This window comes from Leucoraja erinacea, chromosome 20, assembly GCF_028641065.1.
Source record: "Leucoraja erinacea ecotype New England chromosome 20, Leri_hhj_1, whole genome shotgun sequence".
Lineage (NCBI taxonomy): Eukaryota > Metazoa > Chordata > Chondrichthyes > Rajiformes > Rajidae > Leucoraja > Leucoraja erinaceus.
This window is the reverse complement of record NC_073396.1, coordinates 6,478,662-6,504,538: the sequence shown is the minus strand read 5'-3', so window position 1 is coordinate 6,504,538 and position 25,877 is coordinate 6,478,662. Positions and strand designations below refer to the sequence as shown.

The 25,877-nt window shown below is 44.9% G+C and overlaps 1 protein-coding gene across 1 annotated transcript in view; it reads left to right on the top strand.

Moving 5' to 3' along the window:
- The first annotated feature begins 16,090 nt into the window (after positions 1–16,090).
- LOC129706697 (heparan sulfate glucosamine 3-O-sulfotransferase 3B1-like) overlaps positions 16,091–25,877 on the top strand; it is a 115,718-nt gene continuing 105,931 nt past the window's right edge. The window contains exon 1 of the mRNA XM_055651097.1: positions 16,091–17,391. Within this exon, the coding sequence (XP_055507072.1) occupies positions 16,940–17,391 (452 nt within the window). The 5' untranslated portion in view covers positions 16,091–16,939. The remainder of the gene's footprint in view (positions 17,392–25,877) is intronic.

The window sequence follows — 25,877 nt, the reverse complement described above, 5'->3', positions numbered from 1 at the left end:
CCGCTGAGTTTCTCCAGCTTTTTTGTGTAACCTGTAGTCATTACATATTTCACCCAAACCCAACGTTGCATTGTCGCGAAATTAATTAATGGTTAAATCATTATTATTTATTTGTTTTGCATTTAAAAGGGCAGTTGCTTTTTTGTTTCTATGAGTGCGGAGCAGAAATCACCTACACTTTTGTCGGGCAATGTTATCAGGCAACTGAGCCAGCCACCCTACCAACAACTAGAGAGCAGTCCTGAACTACTATCCACCTCACACGGATTATCTTGGATCGGACTTTACCGGCGTTACCTTGCACAGCTCGGTTTGGGAACAGCTCCATCCACGACCGCAAGCAATTGCAGCCAATTGTGGACGCAGCCCAGACCATCACACAAACCAACTTCAAGAAACTCAAACTCAAGAAATGATATCATGTATTTCAGTGCATGAAGCCGAAAGGTAAGCATTGACCAGAATATTCACACGTTTCTTGCGCTGTCTGACTCACGTATGAATGTTTTTTTTAAAGGAATTTGCTCCTTTTCACAGGGGACTATTTCTGCCCCAGCACCACACGGATTTTTTCCCATGCTGAGTTCAGTAGGTCGTCTAACTCTAACCCTACCTCATCTCATCATTAAAAGTGCGGCCACTGTAGCACAGCTGGTAGGGCCGCTGCCTCACAGCGCCAGAGACCCAGGTTCGATCCTGACCTCGGGTGCTGTTTGTGTGGAGTTTGCATGTTCTCCCCGTGACTGCTTGGTTTTTTTTCAGGTACTCTGGTTTCCTTCCAACATTTCAAAGACGTGCAGGTTTGCAGGTTAATTGGCCTCTGTAAAATGCCTCCACTGTGTTGGATGCTAAAGTAGGATACTTTGGAGCGCATGTACGAGTGATCGATGGGTCTCGACCCGAAACGTCACCTATTCCTTCGCCCCATAGATGCTGCCTCACCCGCTGAGTTTCTCCAGCATTTTTATCTATATCTACCTACAAGTGATTGATGATCGGAATGGACTCGTTGGGCTGAAGGGCCTGTTTGCACGTTGTATCTCCAAACTCTGAACATTACAAAGCTGGTACTAGAGTCCCGTGTTGGATTATGGTCCCTGCCAGAGTACTGTGTGAAGAAAGGTCCCAACCCGAAACGTCACCCATCCGTGTTCTCCAGAGATGCTGCCTGATCCGCTGAGTTTCTCTAGCACTTTGTGTCTATCTTTGGATTATGGTCAATTTGACTGCCTTCAAGACAAAGAGCACAAAAGGCCTGGAGCTCTGTCTACACACCTACCTGGGAGAAGAATCTCACCACAAATGTGCACAAAGGGAAGCGTGTTTTCAGCGGCATTTATGTCATGACAGCGTGCACAGTTGTGTAAACATTTACTCTCTTCCCACCTGTACTGTGTGGGCAGTCACTTGCTTAATGCTGCGTGTAGTTGGACTCAATAGAGAGAGTTCATCTCCGCACTGACCAGCAATCACTGGGGCAAATTGGCTGATCGCTGAACAAAAAACGACCACTTTCATAAGAAGCATTTATCACTCTGCTTCAAGGACAATCAAACAAAAATCAGCAATTGGGGCTGTTCAGAACTTTCGCACCTCACCTGTTGCAAAAAAACAGCTATGGTCCCGACACACATCCAATGTCCTTGAGTTAGAATCACTGGAGGATACATATTAGTATGAAAAATACAAAAGGTTCCCCAACACACACCCACTGTGAACAATCCACAAATCCTTAACCATTCATAGACCGCACTACCAATTAATCTTGCGATCTACACCTTTTTCACCATGGATGGAACATATTGTGAATATTTGCATTAGAAGAGAGGATTTGCGTTTGACTTTTTACCTGCAAAAGAATTATTTACTTAATGCAACGTGAAGGTTGGACTTCCGATCTGAGTGTGAATTTAGTGAGCGAGCGATTTTAGTTTAGAGATACGGCGCGGGAACAGGTCCTTCGGCCCAGAGGGTCCACACCGACCAACAATCCCCGCACGCTGACCCCCCCACACACTCGGGGGCAATTTACAATTTTTACCGAAGCCAATTAACCTACAAACCTGTACGCCTTTGGAGTGTGGGAGGAAACCGGAGCACCCGGAGAAAACCCACGCAGGTCACGGGGAGAACGTACAAACTCCGTACAGACAGCACCCGTGGTCAGGATCGAACGCAGGCGTCTGGCGCTGTGAGGCAGTAGCTCTACCCGCTGTGCCGACCATTCCACAGAACATCGTCTAAGACTCAGGAAGTTATTAAGTAGCTCTACAGGACTTTGGTTATGCCACACCTGGAGTATTACGTGTAGTTCTGGCCGACCGGCTGCAGGAAGGACTTGGTGGCTTTGGTGAGGGAGCAGGGGAGGTTTACCAGAATGATATAATAAAAAGCCTCTGCATTTGCTAGCCCAGTCCTGACCCGAAACGTCACTTCTCCATTTACAATGGTTCGATGGTGCTTTCATTGTCACTCGTGTAAACACCCGAGTATGCAGATTTATACTTCTTCCCGACTGTGAATAAAGTCATGAGAGGAATAGGTCGGGTGGAGCGAGTGCACGCCCAGTGTCGTCAAACGCTCATCAGACGTTAACCCAATCATTTCTGGGATCATTCGTGTAAATATCTGACAATAACAAACCGATATGGATGCCTCTGTAGAAAGGTTCCAACCCGGCTCAGAAACCTCATCTGAACCCTCTCTGAGACACTGACTAGTAAAAGTTGAAATATCAGATGTTTGGAACCATTTTCCTGGTGTGGATAGTGTAATCCTTCATCATTTTATGACACAGCTCAGCAGAATGTAGGAATGCACTTGGGTTCAAATACCAGAGCTCCAATTGTATTACTTTTGGTTGGTCGGTGTGATGCAAAACAATAAATGGGTTTCCATAGACTTCGTGACAGGTTCCCACTGATGTTGGTAGCTCTGGAACATAGAGGGGCAAGGGTGGCACTGTGGCACCGCTGATGGAGCTGCTGCCACCGCAGCGCCAGAGATCCCGGTTCGATCCTGGGTGGGTGTTGAACGTTGTCCCTGTGACCACATGGGCTTCTTCTGGGCGTTTAGCTTCATAATAATATAATAATAATCTTATTTATACAGCACATTTTTAGTCAATTTGCATTGACCCCAAAGTGCTTCACATAATTACGTTACATTTACACACAGGCAAAGGTGGGTGAAGTGTCTTGCCCCAAGGACACAACGACAGTATGCACTCCAAGCGGGATTCGAACCGGCTACCTTCCGGTCACCAGCCGAACACTTAGCCATTACGCCATCTGTCGTCCCTTTACTTTAGTTTAGAGATACAGCGCGGAAACAGGCCCTTCGGCCCACCGAGTCCGTGCCGACCAGCGATCCCCGCCCCCCCGCACACCAGCACCATCTTACACACTTGGCACAATTTACAATTTTACCAAAACCCAATTAACCTACAAACCTGTACGTGTTTGGAGTGTGGGAGGAAGCTGAACTATCCAGGAAACCGTTCCATCCCGCTACCCTCTCCTCCTTAAGATGCTCTACAAATCCCGCCTCTGTAAACAAACCTGTCGTCTTCCAAACGGTAACATCCCTAAGATTTGGGTTTATGATTGTCACATGTTGTACAGTCATGGTACAGCGTAAAGCTCCACCCTGCACGCTTCTTCTTCAGAATCAGAATCAGAATCAGAATCAGAATCAATTTATTTGTCATTTGGACCCCTGGAGGTCCAAACGAAATGCCGTTTCTGCAGCCATACATAACACACAAATAGACCCCAGACACAACATAATTACATTTAACATAAACATCCATCACATAACTGTGATGGAGGCCAAATAAACGTATCTCTCCACTGCACTCTCCCCCCCCCCCTCGATGTCAGAGTCAAAGTCATAGCCCCCGGCTGGCGATGGCGATTGTCCCGTGGCCATTAAAGCCACGCCGGGTGGTGCGAGGTCGCACACCGGGTCTTGATGTTGGAGCCCCCGGTGTGCGCTCGCAGAGTCCGCGGCCATTCCAGCCGCGCGGGGCAGCGGTGTCAGGCCCCGCTCCAGGAGCTCTTCGACCCCGCAACTCGGGCGGGAGAAGTCGCCGCCGCAGAAGCCCCGAAAAGCGGTCTCCCCCCAGGGAGCCGTGGGCTCGGCGCCGTCGTCCACAGACCTGTAGAGAGCCTCCGACTCTCCGGCAGCAGCAGCAGCAGCAGCAGCAACAGCATCAGCAGCAGCAGCGCTCCTCCACCGCTCCGGACCCGGCCAGCTCCGCGACGGTGAGGTGAGTCGACACCTGAGTCCCCGGTCTCTTCCTGTTGGAGGCCGCTCCTCGTTACGGCCTCAACGACGACTGAGACCCGACGAGAAAAGGTCGGGTCTCAGTGCAGGGAGAGATTCAAAAAGTTTCCCCCACCCCCCCCCACCCACACACACACCCCAACATAAAATAACAAAAACTACACAGAAACACAGACAAAAATAATAAAAACGCGGACAGGCTGCAGAGGCCGCTGCTGGCCAGAGCCGCGCCGCCTACCGCCTTCTTGCGTGTGGCGTGCACAGCCTAAAGTTGTCGGACAACTTGTTCTATCTGATCTTATTTGATTGTGCACGCCGGGTTGATTGCATTCGTCGAAACAGGGCGGACCACATGAAGATCGCAATCTCCCTCCCCATTTTGCATGCTGTTGAAACAAATCAGATAATATGTCGAACTAACGGTTGCTGGGTTACAAAAATGAACACAAGGTGCTAAAGTAACTCAGCGGGCCAGACGGCATCTCTGGAGAGCATTGGTAGGTAACGTTTCGGGTTGGGACTCTTGGTCAGAAGGGTGTCGACTGGGCTTGTATTCACTGGAATTTAGAAGGATAAGAGGGGATCTCATAAAAACATATAAAATTCTTAAGGTGGACAAAAATGCTGGAGAAACTCAGCGGGTGCGGCAGCATCTATGGAGTGAAGGATTCTTAAGGGATTGGACGGGCTAGATGCAGGAAAAATGGTCCCCATATTGGGAGAGTGCAGAACCAGGGGTCACAGTTTTGAGAATAAAGGGTAGGCCATTTAGGGCTGGGACGAGGAAAAACTTTTTCACCCAGTGAGTTGTGAGTCTGTGGAATTCTCTGCCACAGAACGCAATGGTGGCCAATTCACTGGATGTTTTCATGTGAGAGTTACATATACCTCTTAGGGTTAATGGAATCAAGGGATATGGGGAAAAAGCAGGAATAGGGTACTGATTCTGGATGATCAGTCATGGTCATATTGAATGGTGGTGCTGGCTCAAAGGGCTACTCCTGCACCTACTTTCTATGTTTTTATGTTTCAATGACTCGTAAAGTCACTTATCTATGTTCCCCAGAGATGCTGCCTGACCCACTGAGTTTCTCCAGCACTTTGTGTCCGTATGAGATAACACTACACATAAAGGCAATCGAGCCACAGCCAACTACAATGAGCAGAGCTAAGGGGAAGATACAGAGTGCAGAATATAGTTCTCAGCATTGTAGCACATCAGTTCCACAAAGTCCAATGTCTGCAATGGGGTAGAGGTGAATCGGACATTACCCTAACTTATGGAAGGAGTGTTTAGTAACTAATAACAGAGGGGAAGAAGCTGTGTCTACGTTTCCTGGAGTGTTTTATTATGTTTTAGCAGCTTTATTAACCTTGTTAGTGTTATTAATTGATCGCCAAGTATAAGGGAAGTCATAATCTTGACTTCTGTGAATGATCTCACACTCCTCCTTATAAGCAAACATTTGGGTCCGACACGAAATGTAACACGAAATATGCCACAAAGCCATATTCATGTTAAATCCGGCAAGTGTTAAAATGAGCTCTTTAAGTGACTCTGCTCGATGGAAAAGATCCTAATCTCAACATTAAAAATGAACTGCAGGTCATAATCTTCTCATTACACTCTGCAATGCATCCACTTCTTTCTCCGATATATGAATGGGGACAATCAATCTTATTAATAACGTCTCTAATCATTATGATGTGTTTGCAAAGTAACTGTACATTAACAGAGGCTTTCAATACGCCTTTGTGTGTTAGAGGCTGTGGAGTGTACACACTGTTGATTAGGTGCTGAGGTCCTTGCTGGAAACTGTTCAGTCCCCTCCGGTTCATTTTAATGACTTAGTTTGCCAGAAATATCACTTGATTGTCAGGAAAGGCTCACACAATACCACATTCACTGGCTCGTGCACAAAGCTGATAAACAGGTTTGAATCCTTCACACCGTGACCCGCGTGGGTTTTCTCCGAGATCTTCGGTGTCAGTCCTCCCCACCGCTCCAAAGACGTACAGGTATGTAGTAGGTTAATTGGCTTCGGTAAAAAATGCATAATTGTCCCTGCAGGGGTAGTGTTAATCGCTGGCAGGCGCGGACTCGGTGGGCCGAAGGGCCTGTTTCAGCGCTGTATCTCAGAACTAAACTAACTATACTCACGCTGGGCCCGCCTAGGCCCTAGGCCCACTGGATCTCCCGGTTGCCAACCATTTCAATTTTTCCCCCCCTCTCCGCTTGCACCTCCTCCAGCCTCATCTACGGTATCCGTTGCTCTCAGTGTGGGCTCCTATATATCGGCGAGACCGGGCGATCGTTTCGCTGATCGTTCAGTCCGCCTTGTCCTATGCAATCTCCCGTTTTCCAAACATTTCAACTCCCCCTTCCCATTCCCACCCTGACCATTCTGTCCTGGGCTTCCTCCACAGTCAGAATGAGGCCCAACGCAAATGAACAGCACCTCAAATTTTGCTTGGATACCTCAAAACCCAACGGCATTTACGTCAAGTTCTCTGATCTTAAGTACCATCCAACTACCCCCCCATCCCCCTCTTTTCCCCACTTCTTCCCCCCTAGTCCTGAGATCACACCTTCCCCGGGCCTGCCAGAGCACCGCCCTGCCCGAAATGTTTAAGAAAGGACTTCAAATGCTGGAAAAATGACAAAAATGTTGGAGAAACTCAGCGGGTGAGGCAGCATCTATGGAGCGATGGAATAGGTGACGTTTCGGGTCGAGACCCTTCTTCAGACTGATGTGCAAAGATCGTAGAAGGTGGGAGATCAGGTTGATAAATGAGCACCTGATCTCCCGGTGGGTCAGCACTTCAACTCCCCCTCCCATTCCGAATCCGACCTGGGCCTCCTCCATGGCCAGAGTGAATCCCACCACAAATTGGAGGAGCAGCGCCTCATATTTCACTTGGGTACTTTTACAACCCAGCGGTATGAACATTGACTTCTCCAATTTCAGGCAGTCCTTGCCTTCTCCGTCCTTCCCCTCCCCTTCCCAGCTCTCCCACAGCCCACTGTCTCTGTCTCTTCCTTTCTTCTTACCGCCCCTCCCCCACCCCCACATCAGTCTGAAGAAGGGTCTCGACCCGAAACGTCACCCAAAACTCCAGCATTTTGTGTCTAAACCAGATATCTGGACATATAATAGACAATTACAGGTGCCTGAAAGTCAATACGAAGCTTAAATCAAGCTCAAGGTGTATGTGTCCAGAACAAACTCTGCCCCCGTGGTTTATGATGTCTCTACTTTTCCATTATTCCATTATTAACTTAGAGTCATAGTCACACAGCATGAAAACAGGCCCTTCAGCCCGACTTGCCCATGCCGTCCAAGATACAGGATCAGGAGGACTGTCCTCCTGACTGAAAGTTATCTTTATATACCTCGTTGTCACCTTCCCCTGGCTAACAATGATCTATTCTACATTTTCCTTGGTCTTCGTCCCCTTTGATCTCTCGTTTTCACACCTGACCCTTCCATATCTCTGTGTCTCCCTCGCCCCTGACTCTCAGCCTGAAGAACGAATGATTGAATAAGTTTATTGGCCAAGTATTCACATACAAGGAATTTTCCTTGGTGCTCCGCCCGCAAGTGACAACATGACATACAGTGACAGTCACGAATGACACATAAAACATAAAACATTAATTATTGAAAAAACATGTGAATTAAATAAAATAAAAAAGGGTTTCCACCCGAAACGTCACCCATTTACATTTCTCCAGAGATGTTGCCTGTCCCGCTGAGTTACTCCAGCATTTTGTGTCTACCTGCAGTTCCCTTGTACGCATACCCCATCTACACTGGTGCCGCCTGCATGCATTTGGTCCATATCCCTCTAAACCATTCCTATCCATGTACCTGTCCAAATGTCTTTTAAATGTTGTTACAACTTACTGGTGTCAATTACCCTTTACAGAATACTATCTGGAAGGAGGCATTTCATAACCCAGTAAATCACTTGTGTTTACAAAAAAAAAACTTTTAACACTTCAGAACTTGTCTTGTGAAAATCGGACACAGTTTCAGGTCAAATGTCCATGTTCAACCCAGCAAAACCTTTTTGTCTTACACCGTATCGCTCCAAACTCCACTCACTGCCTGCACTTCTGGTATATAAAGATAATAGATAACTTATAAAGAAACATGCGCATAAGCAGCACTAAATATTTCATAAAAGCGTAAAGAAAATAAATATTTCTGCATGCCTACTTTGAAGAAGATCCCCTATCTCTGACGAGGGTTCTGCAACACCCTCTCTCACTGCTTCCCCTCTGTGATTCCTCCTGCTCTCCGGCACTTTTCATGCCTTTCATTCATCTGTTCTCTGTAGCTTTTCATGCCTCTAGATTCCCTCTCAGTTCAGTTTAGTTTATCGTCACGCGTACCGAGGTACAGTGAAAAGCTTTTGTTGCGCGCTATCCAGTCAGCAGAAAGACAATGTACATGATTACAATCGAGCCATTTACAGTGTGTAGATACATGATAAGGGAATAACGTTCAGTGCAAGGTTTAACCAGCAACGTCCGATGAAGGATAGTCCGAGGGTCACCAACGGGGCAGATAGTAGTTCAGCGCTGCTCTCTGGTTGTGGTGGGATGGTTCAGTCCCCTGACTCTCAGTCGGAAGGGTCTCGACCCGAAATGTCGCCGATCCCTTTTCTCCAGAGATGCTGCCTGACCTGCCGAGTAACTCCACCACTTTGCGTCCATGTCATTTTGTGACTATCTTTGAAGAAAATAAAAACATCTTGGAGTAATAGTTACGCCAGCAGGAGAGGAGGCCAGTGATCTGGAAGATGTGAGGATCCATATGATTGAAGCCACACCATCAGAAGCCGTGACAGTATTCCCTGCCAGCGTTAAACCTTTGTCTCATCTAACACAAGAGCGACCATGCTTTTCCAATGCCTAATTACTAAGGAGTGGATCATAATAATAGAGGAAGCTTTGAGGTAACATTTGCTTCCATTACGTGGTGTGTTGCGGCTTTCAAAAATATTCCGTGAATCATATGCCTTGTGATGAAAATATAATTAAGCTTGCCGATCGTGCATGAAAGGAATGACATGGTTTTATTTGTAACGTACTTCCAGATGTCAGGATGCCACGTATAATAGGAACTAAACCTGTTGATATCCTGTGCACTGTACAATCTCTAACTACTGCCATAGTTTAGTCTAGTTTCGCGATACGGCGAAACAGGCCCTTTGGCCCACCAGGAACACGCCGACCAGTGATCCCACACGCTAACACTATCCCACACACACGAGGGACAAGTTACAATTATACCAAGCCAGTTAACCTACAGACTTGTACGTCTTTGGAAGGTGGGAGGAAACCGGAGCACCCGTGGAAAACCCACCAGGTCACGGGGAGAACGTACAAACAGACGTACAGCACCCATAATCAGGATCGAACCTGGGTCTCTGGTGCTGTAAGGCAGCAACTCTACCGCTGTGCCGCCCAATTCTACTCTTGCATTTCACTGGGCAGCGAATACTCGGCAATAAAGAACCATTGAATTGTCCAATATTCCCTTGCACGGTTTAACCAAGTGGAGGGTGAAGATATCTCCCTTATCTAAATATCCCTCAAACGGTGACTTCCCGGTGAAGTATAATTTACTCTTTTGGACCTTGAAGCGTTTTGCGTTGTTTAAACAGCTGAACGAAGTGTGATTGCTCACACTGAAGCATTTTGAGCAGTCAGTCAAACACAGCTCCTAATTGGATGCTCTCTCCGCTCTTCCCTCTCAGAACTGCTAAATTGCTTCAATTTGCATCGTTTTGGAGGTCGATTCGACGTTGGAGTTCACCGTCGATTGTCCGTGAGATGCCATGTTATATATGCGTTACTTCCTTCAATCCCTCCTTCATGACATAGGGCCCCGTTTTCAAAAATGTTTTAACATGCTCGCTCCGACCCAGCTTCACCCCTCTTGCACAACGTCGGCATGGTGGCGCAGCGTTATGGGCCTGTCCCACTTGGAGATTTTTTAGGCCACTGCCGGCGACTGTCATAGTCGTAGCAGGTCGTCGAAAAACCGGCGACCACCTACGTCATCCGGGCGACAACCTCCGACAGCACCTACGTCAAGCCACGCTCATTGGCGTCAAACCCACTGTCGGCGAAAAATGTTCAACACGGTGAAAATTTATTAATGTCCAGAAAGACGCTACGACCTTTGCGCAGCTGAGGAGACCACGCCCGGCGAACATGTGGCGACAAACTAGTCGCCTGTAGTTGCCTAAAAAGTCGCCTAAGTGGGACAGACCCAGTAGAGCTGCTGCCTTACAGCACCAGAGACCCAGGTTCGATCCTGACTACGGGTGCTGTCTGTACGGAATTTGCACATTCTCCCCGTGACCGTGTGAGTTTCCGCCGGTGCTCCGGGTTTTCCTCCCACACTCCAAAGACGTACAGGTTTGTGTGCAAATTGTCTTGGTAAAATTGTTATTTGTCCCTAGTGTATGTGGGATAGTGTTCGTGTGCAGGGATCGCTGGTCTGCGCGGGCTCGGTGGGATGTGGGCCAAGCACAGGCCCAAATGTCGGTCGGTGTGTGGGCAAGTTGGGCCGAAGGGCCTGTTTCCACTCCCTATGACCCAACGTTTAGTTTAGTTTTGAGATCCAGCGCGGCTGTAGTCAGGATCGAACCTGGGTCTCTGGTGCTGGTGGGCAGCAACTCTACCGTGCAACTCTACTCTGGTGCTGGTGGGCAGCTGCGCCACCGTGCCGGGCCTACGATGGTCTCATTTGAGACCAACCAAACAAACGTGGATGTTTAATCTGCAAGTAAAAATAGTTTTAAATGGACTATACAGAATGTTCAGATAAAATCAATGCCTACATCTCATGATAGGTAGATGCAATCAGCCTCATGTGAACTTCCTGCCTTTATCTGTTGCAAAAATAAGCAAGATGCTTGCGTCGGGCTGGTTATTTAATAATAATGTGGCATGGACTCATTGATGCAGGACAGAGGACAGTGCGGCACTGTGAGAGCTCTATCACTTTAGATCCTCGTGATCGCTCCACCATGCGCATGTGGCCTCAAGCTACTGATTTGGGTGATTACATTTGGCAGGAATGCGCTGGAACACAGGACGACTTGCAACTCCTTGCGTGCCGTTCATCCCACATGCTGGATTCTTGGACCATATAACATAGAAACATAGAAAATAGGTGCAGGAGTAGGCCATCAGACCCTTCGAGCCTGCACCGCCATTCAATATGATCATGGTTGATCATCCAACTCAGTATCCTGTACCTGCCTTCTCTCCATGATCCCTTTAACCACAAGGGCCACATCTAACTCCCTCTTAAATATAACAAGGCGCCGAACCCAGGTTAAATCCTTCCTTTGCTACTTGGTTGGGCACGGTGGCCCAGCGGCGCCTGAGACCCGGGTTTGTTCCCGACTACGGGTGCTTTAGTTTAGTTTATACATACAGCGCGGAAACAGGCCCTTCGGCCCAAGGGTCGGTGCTGACCAGCGATCTCCCGCACATTAACACTATCCTACACCCACTAGGGACTATTTTTACATTTACCAAGCCAATTAACCTACATAACCTGTACGTCTTTGGAGGGTGGGAGGAAACCGAAAATCTCAGAGAAAACCTGCACAAGTCACAGTGAGGACGCACAAACTCCGTACAGACAGCACCCATAGTCGGGATCGAACCCGGGTCTCCGGCGCTGCATTCACTGTAAGGCAGCAACTCTACCGCTGCGCCACCGTGACCGTCCTGTGTGGAGTTTGTCCGTTCTCCCTGTGACCGCGTGGGTTTCCTCCGAGATCTTCCGTTTTCTCCCACACTCCAAAAATGCACAGGTTTTGTAGTTTAATTGGCTTGGGATAAATGTAAATTGCCGCTAGTGTGGTGCTAATGTGCGGGGATCGCTGGTCGGCACGGACTCGGTGGGCCGAAGGGCCTGTTTCCGCGCTGTATCTCTAAACTAAAACTTGCCTGAGAACGATGTTATATTCAGGCCCGTGAGCCTTTTGAGAAAGTTTCTCTACTCCACTGAGTGCTCCAACAGAACTGTTGTGGGTAGTCCCTGAAGGCCTCAGGCCTGGTCAAACCGCATTTGGAATATTGCGTACAATTTTGGGCCCCATATCAGAGGAAGATGTGCTGGCGTTGGAGAGGGTCCAGAGGAAGTTCACGAGAATGATCCCAGGAATGAGTGGGTTAGCATATGATGAGTGTTTGACAGCACTGGGCCTGTACTCGCTGGAGTTCAGAAGGATGAGGGGGACCTCATTGAAACTTACCCAATAGTGAATGGCCTCCATTGAGTGGATGTGGAGAGGATGCTTCCGCTAGGACTAGAGGTCAAAGCCTCAGAATTAAAAGATGTGCCTTTAAGAAGGAGATGAGGAGGAATTTCCTTAGTCAGAGGGTGGTGAATCTGTGGAATTATTTGCCACAGAAGGCTGTGGAGGTCAAGTCAATGCATATTATTAAGGCAGAAACAGATAGATTCTTGATTAGTATGGTTGGCAGAGGTTATGGGAAGGCAGGAGAATGGGGTTAAATGGGAAATATAGATCAGCCATGATAAAAATGGCGGAGTAGCCTTGATGGGCCGAATGGCCTAATTCTGCTCCTATCACTTATGAACTTATGAACCCATCACTTATCTGATTTGTGGTTTGATGAGGTCTTCCTCCCAATTTCACAGGGTTTCAGCCTAAAGATAATATATACATCCTCGATCAAAATTCCACTGAGGCTATTGCTGAGTACTAATCAAGCCCCTAAACAATGGCTGAAGCAGTATAAACAGTGACAGTATGAAGCCAACTGGAATGGAACTACTGTATGTGCAGTAATTCACTCCTAATTGATTCACTGGATATACATGTGCGCAATGGATTCATTCATAGCCAGGAGGAAAAACGACAAAAATATTTTGTAAGAGTCATCTGACACATTGGAAACCACACTTGCAGAAGGTTTGATTCACAAACTGATTCACCTAAACTTTATAAAGTGAAATTAAATATTAATAAAAGAAGTAAAAATGACACTTGGTGTTTGCCTGATGATTCTGTGTCTCTCCAATAATTAGTAAAAAAAAGAGACTAAAATAGCATTTAAAAGACATTTGGAAAGGTACGTGGATGGGAAAGGCTCAGACGGATATGGGCCAAACTCAGGCTGGTGGGGCAAGTGTATATGGGACATGTTGGTCAGCATAGACAAGTCGGGCCGAAGGGCCTGTTTCCGTGTCAAAGTAAGGACATGATTGTTTGGTGCGTAAATGTGACCATGTTTGCAAATGAAGTGATTCAGGACCTCATGATCCAAATGTATATTAATCATGAAAGATTTTTTAAAAATAATTGTTAAATTATTAAAAATGTTTAAAATAATTTATGCTAGGATCCTTAACAGATTATAAGAAGTTCACAGGTTTGCCTTACTGTTCCTTAAAGATACAGCATGGAAACAGGCTGTTGGCCCACTGAGTCCACACCAACCATTAATCACCCATTCACTCTAGTAGTATGCTACGCCACTCTCGCATCCACTCACCTACATGCAAAGGAGCAATTCACAGAGGCCAGGAAGATTCAATTCAGCAACCGCAAGTCATCATCATCAGCGGTCACTCGAAACGAGTATGACTGGCCTCTCTATGGAGGACGCCTGTGGGTGGCTTTGTTTAACGTGGGGAGACTGGTGCACAGACAGCCACCACATGGCTTGACAGATCTGGGTCAGGATCCAGTGGCATGGAGTCCAAGACGACCGGAGACCCTTTTCTGCTGCAGCCTTCATCTGCCTTCCCAGCCGTTGTGTGATGCTCCACTGAAGTCAGCTATCATCCACCGCCTGTTCCACCGTTGAGGTCTTGGTTGGATTGCTGCAAAATTACTGCTCACTGTGTCATAAAAGTCTGAAGACACATAGAAGTTCAAAAATTGCTGTTCCTTTTCACTACATTATACATTCAATGATTTGGAAAAATGGTTAACCATTCGGCACCTAAAGCATCTTCATTTATCAAGGCATAATCAGGTTACCCAGCAGCAATTTATAGCCACATCTGGATCACTGCATATTTTCCAGATGTTTTGCTTTCCCAGTTGAAGTTAGCTTTAAACCCAAACCAGAGAAGCCTTGTCTCGGGTAATCAATATACCAAAATTGGAGATATAATGCTCCACTCGAAATACACAACAGGTACACACAATAATGGTAGCAGGGTCAATGTCAGTGCATTGGCGTCATGTCAACTGTAACAAGCTCTTAGTTCATAATCCATAATTCAGGGTCAGATTCGGATATATAGAAGTTATTAGCAAGAGAGAATGGATTTGAAGAAGGCAAATTGGCACAAAGTGCTGGAGTAACTCAGCGGGTCCGGCAGCATCGGTGGAGAACGTGGATAGGTGACGTTTCCAGCTCAGGACCGATTGTCGAGTAAAGAAGAAAGCTGGAAAAGGCGGCTGGACAAAGCATGGCACGTAATACATCGACATAGGCGAGAGGGCTGTTTGAGAGGCACGTGGTTTGAGCAAAGCCCAGAGATAAGAAAGGAAGGTGGGAGACAGATTTTGCAGAGTTGTGGATTGTATAAAGTCACAGGGGGGCAGAGGGGTTGGTGAAGGGAAGTTTTAAACAAGGCAAGATGGTCACAAAAAGCTGGAGTAACTCAGCGGGTCAGGCAGTAACTCTGGAGAAAAGGAATAGGTGACGTTTTGGGTCGAGACCCCTTCTTCAGACTGAGAGTCAGGGGAGAGGGAGACCAGAGATGTGAAAAGCTACAAAGAATAAATGAAAGCAAGGTATGAAAAGAACAAATCGAGACCCTTCCTCAGACAATCTCTGGTGTTCCAGAGAAAACAATCCATGTCATTCCCAACATTCAGTCTGAAGAAGGGTCCTTGTTCTCCATGTTCTCCAGAGATGCTGCCCGACCTGCTGAGTTACTCCAGCACTCAGTCTTACCAAGTCTGTCATAGTCATAAAGTCATAAAGTCATACAGACAAGATGGTGATCCTCAGAAAAGGGTGCAGATACATTGGCCATTTGTCCTACTTACCCATTTTGATTAGTATGGGTGTCAGGGGTTACGGGGAGATGGCAGGAGAATGGTGTTGAGAGGGAGAGATAGATCGGCCATGATTGAATGTCAGAGTAGACTTGACGGGCCGAATGGCCTAATTCTGCTCCTGGAACTTATGACTTGCATATACTCCTTATTATCCTCAAAAGGTATTATGTCGAGTCATAGAGTGTGGAAATAGGCCCTTCGGCCCAACTTGCCCACACCGACCCAACTTGCCAACACCTACCAACATGTCCCATCTACACTAGTCCCACCTGCTCACACTTGGCCCATATCCTGCTAATCCCATTTTATCCATGTACCAGTCCAAACGTTTTAAATGTTATGATAGGACTAAAGCAGTCCTGAGATGTTGCAGTCACTTAATTCAGGTATTTACAGTATTTAATACAGAGAACCACAGGACATAGGTTTGAGGTGGGGGGGGGGGGGGGGGGGGGGGGGGGGGAGATTGAATAGGAACCTGAGGGAGTAACATTTTCACACAAAGGGTGGTGGGTGTATGGAACAAGCTGCCGGAGGAAATAGTTGAGGCAGGGACCATCACAACGTTTAAGAAACATTTAAAGGTGCATGGATAGGACAGGTTTAGAGGGATATGGATCAAATGGCAGGCAGATGGGACTAGTGTAGATGGGACATGTTGGCCAGTGTGTGCTGAAGAGCCTGTTTCCACGCTGTAACACACTGTGGCTGAATGACATAAGTGAATGCAGACAGACAATGTGTCGGAAGGAACTGCAGGTGCTGGTTTAAACCGAAGATAGACACAAAATGCTGGAGTATCTCAGCGGGACAGGCAGCATCTCTGGAAAGATGCAATGGGTGACGTTTCTGGTCGAGACCCTCCTTCAGACTGAGAGTCAGGGGAGAGGGAATCGAGGGATATATACGGTGACGTGGGGAGAAATACAACAAATGGATGAAAGATATGCAAAAAAGTAATGATGATAAAGGTGATACAGATAAAAATGAATGGGTAATGTTACCTATCCCGCGTTCTTGCTGCTCTGTGTTACCGCAAGTCCCTGAGTGTGGTTACTGAGGAGGGGGGTATTCCTGTAGCAGGTGCCAGGGCGATTTTATTATTATTTTTTGGCAAGGATTTGAATACGTTTCGAGGCTGTTTGAATATCGCCCAATAGCCGGGCTGTAGGGGAGGAACCGGGCGAAAGACTGAACTTACAGCGAGTTAAAATTGTTTATCATGTGGGAAGCAAAGGGGGCAGTTTGTGCATTGAGAGGCAAAATTACTGGCGTGGACATACACACACACACACGCACACACAGGGAGAGAGGGAGAGATTGAGATGCGAAACCTTGTTGGTGCAAAATCTCTCCACATCCACTGCAATTGTGCAAAGCATAAATGAGGCGTTGGAGGAAGAATTGAGAAGTTGGGATAGTTTGTGTGTGTGTGTGCCAGGTCCCAGTGCTACTGCTGGGAGGGAGACAGCGAGCTCCGGGAACGAAATCCAAATGCTGCGCTAATTGCAATTGTGTGCAGAAAGAAGTATGTTTGCCCCGGTTGTTCAGCGCAGGGAGGCAACTCATGGGATGTAGTCGCAGTCTACACCTCGCTTCTCTCCGGGCTCAGACCAAGGCGCCGCTGCTGCTGCTGACCATGATCACGGTCTTCACCTATTTCGTCTACTGTCTGTCGGGCTGCAGCAGCGACGGAGCTGCCGCCGGGGCAACGATGCCCGTGTTGTACAGCCAGCGCCGGGCACCCACTGCGCTGCTGCCCGCTCATGTCACAGCGGCAGCGGCAGCGGCTACAGACACGGGACGGGAGCGGCGCAGCCCCCAGCCCGCAGCGAGGAACATCTCAACCTCCAACAACTTCGGGATTAAAAAGTTCCCCCAAGCCATCATCATCGGGGTGAAGAAAGGAGGCACCCGCGCCCTGCTGGAGTTCCTGCGGATCCACCCCGAGGTCAGAGCCGTGGGAGCGGAGCCTCACTTCTTCGACAGGAACTACGACAGGGGTCTGGAGTGGTACAGGTACACACACACACTGTCCCCTGGAAGCAGCCGACCTGCTCCCCATCCCCTCCCCATCCCCTCAAACATCGCAAGAGTAGCAGCAAAAAGAAAAAAAAACTGCTAAAGAAATTAGACCTTTGCAAAACTTAAAATTACACCTGGAATCTTGAAATCTTAACGTGGAAAAAAAAGTTGGATATTTGCAAAATTTAACCTGAAGCATACAATTACGGTGAAAAATATGTATACATTATTTAAATCTTACCCTTGAAAAAGTTTATATATATATATATAAATATATATATATATATATATATATATATATATATACATATATATATATATATATATATATATATATATATATATATATATATGTGGGGTGATATATATATAACTATATATATATATATATATATATATATAGTTATATATATATATATAACTATATATATATATATGAAAATTTTAAACTGGAAGAAAAATGATACAATTACAGGAAAGGAATGTGAATCTTAACCTGAAAAAAAAGTTGGATATTTGCAACATCTAACCTGAAAGAATTATACAATTGCAGGAAAAAATATACATTTGTAAATCCTAACTTAAAAAAAAAATCTATTTTTGCAAAATTTAACCTGTAATAATTAGACATCTGTAAACCTTAAACGGAAAATGTAACTATTTGCAAAATTTAATCTTAAAAATATACATTTACAAACATTTATGCTAAAAAATATATACATTTAGAACATCTATCCTGAAAAAAAGATACACTTGCAACATTTATTCTCAAAAATATATACATTTAGCCTGGAAAAATATACATTTACAATGTTTTCAAACTGATATATTATAACATTTGGAAAACTTAATCTGGAAAAAAAAATGCAGTTGCAAAAATTAACCTGAAAGAATTAATATATTTGCAAAACCTAATCTGAGAAAAATTACAACATTTTCAAATTTTAATCTGAAAAAATTGATATATTTGCAGGATTTATCGTGAAGAAGTTGCGCGTCTGTTAAACTTAATGTGAAAAATATATATATACAGTTGCAAAACTAAACCTAAAAGAATCAAACATTTGTAAAAAATTAATCTGGGAACGATTATCTATTTGCAAAACTTAATCTGAAAAAAATGATACATTTGCAAACACAACCTGAAAAATATAAAATTGCAAAATTAAACATGAAAGAATTATGCATTTGCAAAACTTGACATGTAACAGCTGTCTGTTGTTCAATCATGTATTATCAATCCAGTACGGAACGTAACAGTATATAAAATATTTACTTTGCCCAGCCTTGGTATTCTTAATGAGCCTTAGTTATCCTTCATTACATGTGGGTGTCCTGTATAATCATTAATATAGTATTGTGAAGAATATACCTGCTTTTTGCTGGGGAGGTTTGTGTCAGTGTCTAAACTGTGTGTGCAGAATGTGTAACATGATCGTGAAATATCAATCAGAATTAAGAATGTGAAATATGAATCAGAAACTTGCTGTGGATAAAGTTGAGAGGGAGGCATTACATTTCCTTTAGACTCCCTGGCGGTAGATATTGTGACAGATAATGTGTGGATATTAAGTTGCTATATTCTGCTTTGTGTGCTCTGTGTGCAGATGTGACATTTTTATGCGTTTTGCAAAGAAAGCACCTTAATACCCCAGACATATGATTTAATCAGGAGTCAGAAAAATATGAAACTGCGACCTCTGTGGAATTATGAAAGATAAAATATTTATTTTGACAAGCGGGCTCGGCTGAAGACAGGTTCTTATTCAGAAGCAGTCTTGATATGGATGCCAAACTATTTGGTGTTCAATGGAATATTTTGTTACTATTCCTTCTAGATAAATATAAGATAACATAACCGACCGACCCGAGCATATACATTCTGAGTGGCACTTCCACACAATAGTAATTGGACCTATTGTGGCCGTTTCAAACAAAATCAATCTATTCAGTAGATAGACACAAAATGCTGGAGTAACTCAGGGGGACAGGCAGCATCTCTAGAGAGAAGGAAAGGGTGACGTTTCGGGGTTGAGAATGAAGAAGGGTCACATCACGTCACCCATTCCTTCTCTCCAGAGATGCTGCCTGTCCAGCTGAGTTACTCCTGCATTTTCTGTCTATCTTTGGTTTAAACCAGCATCTGCAGTTCCTTCCCCACACATTCAATCTTATCGGCATTGCTCAGGGTCGGGGGTGTGTGCAGAATTGCATTTTCATTCTTAAAATCAGAACTCGTTACTCTGTGACTAACCTCTATGGTTTAACAAGGCGAATATCTTAATTATCACAATTTTATACCAATTGTCGACTGGGTAACAGCACTGGACGTTATATTTCAGAATGCCGTTTGACATATGTACAGAACCGACAGTGTTAATGGGAGGCAGCTGTTCTTAAATATTTGTGGCTCAATCATAAGGAAGAGATAAAAGAGGCTTTTTGAAAACTTTTTTTTTGAAAATCTGTGCAAAGCCATTGAAGGCTTAGACCAAGATGTACAAAAGTAGAATTCATCCAACTAACGTTTCTCTGATGAAGTCTGGAGAAGGGTCTCGACCCGACACGTCACCCATTCCTTCTCTCCAGAGACGCTGCCTGTCCTGCTTAGTTACTCCAGCATTTTGTGTCTATCTGTGGTTTAAACCAGCTCCTGCAGTTCCTTCCTACCCAGCTGATATTCATTGCGAAGTTTGATGGATTCTAGTCATTGTAAATACAGCCACATAAATAAAATTAGAAAAAAAAAACCCTTTTGAGATACAATATATGAAGGGTCTGAAGAAGGATCCTGACCCAAAACGTCACCTATTCCTTTTCTCCAGAGGTGTTGCCTGACCTTCTGAGTTACTCCAGCATTGTGTATCTATCTTCCATATGAATGTGATAGTGAGATTCAATAGACCGTAACCCTGAGGGGGTGGGAACTGTGTTGCTGAAACCTTCAGCACAATGATGCTTGGTCCTCATTCCGTTGATATTACAAACTTTGGCTTTTCTCATTTAGTGGTACAGGTACAATCATCCTGATGCAAATGGCCAAGCAGAGTTTGGTCACTTTCCTGGGTTAGACAGATGAGTCAGAGTTGGGTCTTGTGCCAATGCAGGGTTGGTCGCATTCGAGGCAGTGGTGGAGTGTTTTGGAGGGTGTGACAGTAAACCGTCACTCTAGCGTGGGGCAACTCGGTCTCAGTGTCACTTTGCTTTATTGTCACGTGCGTCGAGGTACAGTGAAAAGCTTTTGCTGCGTGCCAACTGGCCAACGTAAAGACAATACATGATTACAATCGAGCCATTCGCAGTGCACAGATACATGGTAAGGGAATATCATCGTTAAAGTAATAAATGTTACTGCTGCAGGAGTAGAGATTGTAATATGTGGTTGTCGATCTGCTTCCGTGGCTCGCACGCAAATAGTCGCCTGCGTTGGTCGGCATCTTGGACGCACTTGGTCCCAACAACTCCAATGTCTAAACTCCAATAGGCGACAGACTGAAGAAGGGTCTCGATCCGAAACGTTGCCTATTTCCTTCGCTCCATAGATGCTGCCTCACCCGCTGAGTTTCTCTAGCATTGTTGTCTACCTAGACTACAGTGGGGCGCATTTACCAATTCTTAGGCTGTCCTGCCAATGTAAAGGAGCCAAGGTCGATCAGAACATTGTCAATTCATTATTAACGTGGAGAACAATATCTTATTTCAGAGGGACTGCAAATTAAAATCGTACAGAAAATTTGGCGGCACAGTGGCACAGCGGTAGAGTTGCTACCTTACAGCGTTTACAGCGCCAGAGTCCCGGGTTCAATCCCGACCACGGGTGCTTGTCTCTACTGGACTTGTACGTTCTCCCCTGTGTGGGTTTTCTCCGAGAACTTCAGTTTCCTCCCACATTCCAAAGACGTTCAGCTTTGTAGGTTAATTGGCTAGATATGAATGTAAAAAATGTTCCTAGTTTAGGATAGTGTTACCGTGCGGTGATCGCTGGTCGGTACGGACACGGTGGGCCGAAGGGCCTGTTTCCGCGCTGTTCCTCTGAACTAAACTAAACTAAACACAGAGCCACGACTGTGCGGGGAAATGCTCAAGTATTTTTTGATCCCCTATCTTGACTCGGGTTACAACCTTGAAGTTATTGTGCGGTTATTAAGGGCTTTTATAAACGTAGGAAAGTTTGGATTAAATGGGTGGTAAGCTTTAGGAGTGACCACAAGCCTTGTGGGGTGGTGTAAATGCAAACGGATTAAAGGCTGAGGGACATTCCTGATGAATATCATCTGCAAGATTGTTCACAATGGCAATTATATCTGGAAGACAGAATGCTTGCTGTATATATTAGATATTATTTAAAGTATAGAAAATACAACATTACTTCAGTGTGTAACTAGTGGCTTTCAGAAGATGTAATTTTCAGCCCCATACAATTTTATTAAATGTATATATTATGTTAAGTATTAGTTTAAAGTATCGGTAGCAATGATTATTTTTAAACTAAGGTATTACGGTTTATATATATATTTTTTTAAATCCTCCCCCGTATTTAAAGATTTAAAAATTATAAATTGAAACAAGATGTCTACATTGTTTGATATTCTAAGGCTACTAATCATTCAGATATGATTTCCAATAAAATCCATTTATCGTGGAGAGACCTACCCTCATTATCCACTGTCAAAATGTCAGTACTATATTCTCAAAATGACAGTAAGAATTAATTGCCTAAAGGGTTTAGTGTGAGCCTGGGAGAATAAGTAGTCTGGTCTAATCCCAGGCACTTTGATTTAAAAGGAAAAGTATGGATATTGCTCACAATTTCTGCTCATCGTTTTCCATGTTCATATAAAATGATTACTTTTGAGTTCCTCTGATACCAATTACTTCGCAAATATGCCCTGGCCGGCGATATTCCTATTTAATTTCCACAACACAAATGGCAGAACTCACATCCTGCCTTAAAATCACAAAATGTTGACCTCCGAGGAATTTAAATAATGCCTGAAAAAGTGCATGATGTCGGTCTATATCTGTTATTCACCCAGTCACGGCAACATTATCAGGCATAATGTTCTTCAAGTGTTTTGAAAGAATACCATTGTCTTGGTGGATATTTAAAAGATCAGGTTTATCTATCAAACACGTGCGGGTTTGTCGCTAAAGTGGCCGCTGACAGTTGCCCCTAATGTGTAGGGAGTGGATGAGAAAGTGGGATACCATAGAACCAGCGTGAACGAGCGATCGATGGTCGGCATGGATTTGGTGGGCTGAAGGGCCTGTTTCCATGCTATACCTCCCAACTAAATTAATCTAAACTATCCTTAAAACCTCTGTGATATGTTCCGAATTTAGAACGCCCAAGACAAAATGAAGGCGATGGAGGCCAAGTCAATGGATATCAAAGGCAGAGATTGGCAGATTCTTGATTAGTACGGGTGTCAGGGGTTATGGGGAGAAGGCAGGAGAATGGCTTTAGGAGGGAGAGATCGATGAACGGCGGAGTAGACTTGATGGGCCGAATGGCATAATCCTGCTCCTATAACTTATGGATCATAAACGATATGATCTGTTTTCGTCCTCATCATTGTTACTGCAAAAAGTTCTCAAGCTAACGATAAATAATGGAGCACCAGCCCTCCGTGTTCATGGTGTGAAATAGAAACTGTATTGTGCATTATGGACATGTGAGGTAAGTAGCCAGTTTGATGGTTCTTTATTGTCACTTGTGCTGAGGTCCAGTGAAATTCTTTTTTTCTTTGCATACAGTTCACTGAAGTATTACTATACCCAAGCACAATCCCCGATTAAGTACACGGTGTATAGAAATGGTCCACTGACACAGTGTACAAGTTGCCAGGTTTTTGGCGCCATTTTCAAAGTCCAGTCCAGTCCGGTGTGCTCCGGACTGCGCTTTCGTTAGTCTGGTCCGGGCAAGCAACAGCGTGAAAAGCAAGTTTCTGAATTTAAAGTTTCTTTAAAATCTTATGATAAAGCTTTGGAGTGAAAAGTAACTGTTAAATTATATCAAGAGAGACCGGATACATTTCTTATTGCTGACCTCTTAACAAATAAAAACCCTGACACTTGTAAAACTTTGCCCCTTACAATGTAAGACATTTTTTTAAAATCATTTTAAATAACACTGTCAAAGTATATTGGGGCATAATAACTTTTATTTGGGAAATAACTCTCACTATCAATAAATCATAGCCTGGAAACCATTTCAAACCCTTCTTTACGTACAGAAGAAAAACACAAAATGCTGGAGTAACATAGAAACATAGAAACATAGAAATTAGGTGCAGGAGTAGGCCATTTGGCCCTTCGAGCCTGCACCGCCATTCAATATGATCATGGCTGATCATCCAACTCAGTATCCCGTACCTGCCTTCTCTCCATACCCCCTGATCCCTTTAGCCACAAGGGTCACATCTAACTCCCTCTTAAATATAGCACGGTGTATAGAAATGGTCCACTTACACAGTGTACAAGTTGCCAGGTTTTTGGCGCCATTTTCAAAGTCCAGTCCAGTCCAGAGTAACAGGGCAGCGTCTCTGGAGAGAAGGAATGGGTGACGTTTCGGGTCGAGACCCTACTTCAGACCTGCTTTTACATATATTCAATCACCACCAGTGGCGGACTGGCCAGGGTGTCAGCTTGCCCGATGGCAAGTGGGCCCCTGATGAAGTGGGCCCCCTATATCAAGTGGGGCCCTGATGAAGTGTGCCCCCTTTGTCTCCTGGCAACCAATATTTTTAGACCCAGTCTGCCACTGATCACCACCTAACATTCCATTCTATTTTGATAGATTTTTACATGGGATAAAACGTGTTTTGTTTCAATGTGCAATGTTTAACAAGTCTGTTGAAGAGAGCTTTTATTTTACGTCCCTACGCCACTTGTGTCCAGCTGTAATTCTACTGACTGAGGCATCTTTTCTGGGAAAGGTTGAGGGAGAAATGAGATGAACTATAGACTTAATTGTTTAAGAAGGAACTGCAGATGTTGGAAAATCGAAGGTAGACAAAAGTGCTGGAGAAGCTCAGCGGGTGCAGCAGCATCTATGGAGCGAAGGAAATAGGCAACGTTTCGGGCCGAAACGTTGCCTATTTCCTTCGCTCCATAGACACTGCCGCACCCGCTGAGTTTCTCCAGCACTTTTGTCTACCTATAGACTTGATTGAATTTGTTACAAGTTGACATTAGCCATCATTACAAATTAAACATTCAAGTACTGAAAGAACGGTACCTCAACATCTATCGCACTATAATATTCATAAGAAATACTTTTAACGGATTTGAAATGTCAAAAGATTCCACAAGCATTCTAATTATTGACATTTCACAGCAATATGGCTTGACAAAAGTGTTCTTGTGTTATCAAATGTAGATTTTCAGCGTGTAATTTGCAATGTAGTCTCTAACAGCATATCTTTAATAGATGTTCATACATTCATAAGCGATAGGAGCAGAGTTAGGCCATTCGGCCCATCAAGTCTACTCCGCCATTCAATCATTGGCTGATCTATCTCTCCCCCCCATTCTCCTGCCTTCTCCCCATAACCCCTAATCTGTGGAATTCTCTGCCACAGAAAGTAGTTGAGGCCAGTTCATTGGCTATATTTAAGAGTGAGTTAGATGTGGCCCTTGTGGCTAAAGGGATCAGGGGGTATGGAGAGAAGGCAGGTATGGGATACTGAGTTGGATGATCAGCCATGATCATATTGAATGGCGGTGCAGGCTCGAAGGGCCGAATGGCCTACTCCTGCACCTGTTTTCTATATTTCTATGTTCCCAATCAAATTGATATCAACCAAGTAGTTAATGTTGACTGAAAATGTTTTCTTTGGCCATGCGGTGTGATTTTCAGGATGTTATTTGATTCGTGTGAATGTGGAGCATTTTCATTGTGCTTCTGTATCTTGTGCCCGTGATGTATAGGAGCTCTCTTATCAGTCCCAGCATCAGTTTACTTTAGGTTAGTGTAAAGATACAGCATGGAAACAGGCCCTTTGGCCCACAGAGTCCACACCGACCATCGATCGCCCGTTCACACTAGTTCAACATTACCCCACTTTCCCAACCATTCCCTACACACACGGCGACAATTTTGCAGAGGCCAAATTAACCTACAAACCCGCACGTCTTACACTTACGGTTTAATTTATTCTCACGTGTACCGAGGTACAGTAAAAAGCTTTTGTTGCGTGCTATCCAGTTAGCGGAAAGACAATACATGATTACAATCGATCCATTTACAGTGTATGGACACATGGTAAGGGACTAACGTTTAGTGCAAGATAAAGCCAGCAGAGCAATGTACAACCGAGGATAGTCCAATGGTCACCAAAGAGGTGGATGGTAGTTCAGCACTGCTCCCTGGTTGTGGTGGGATGATTCAGTTGCTTGAGAGCAGCAGGGAAGAAACTGTCCCTGAATCTGGAGGTGGGCATTTTCACGCGTCTTTGGGATGTGGGAGGAAACCGAAG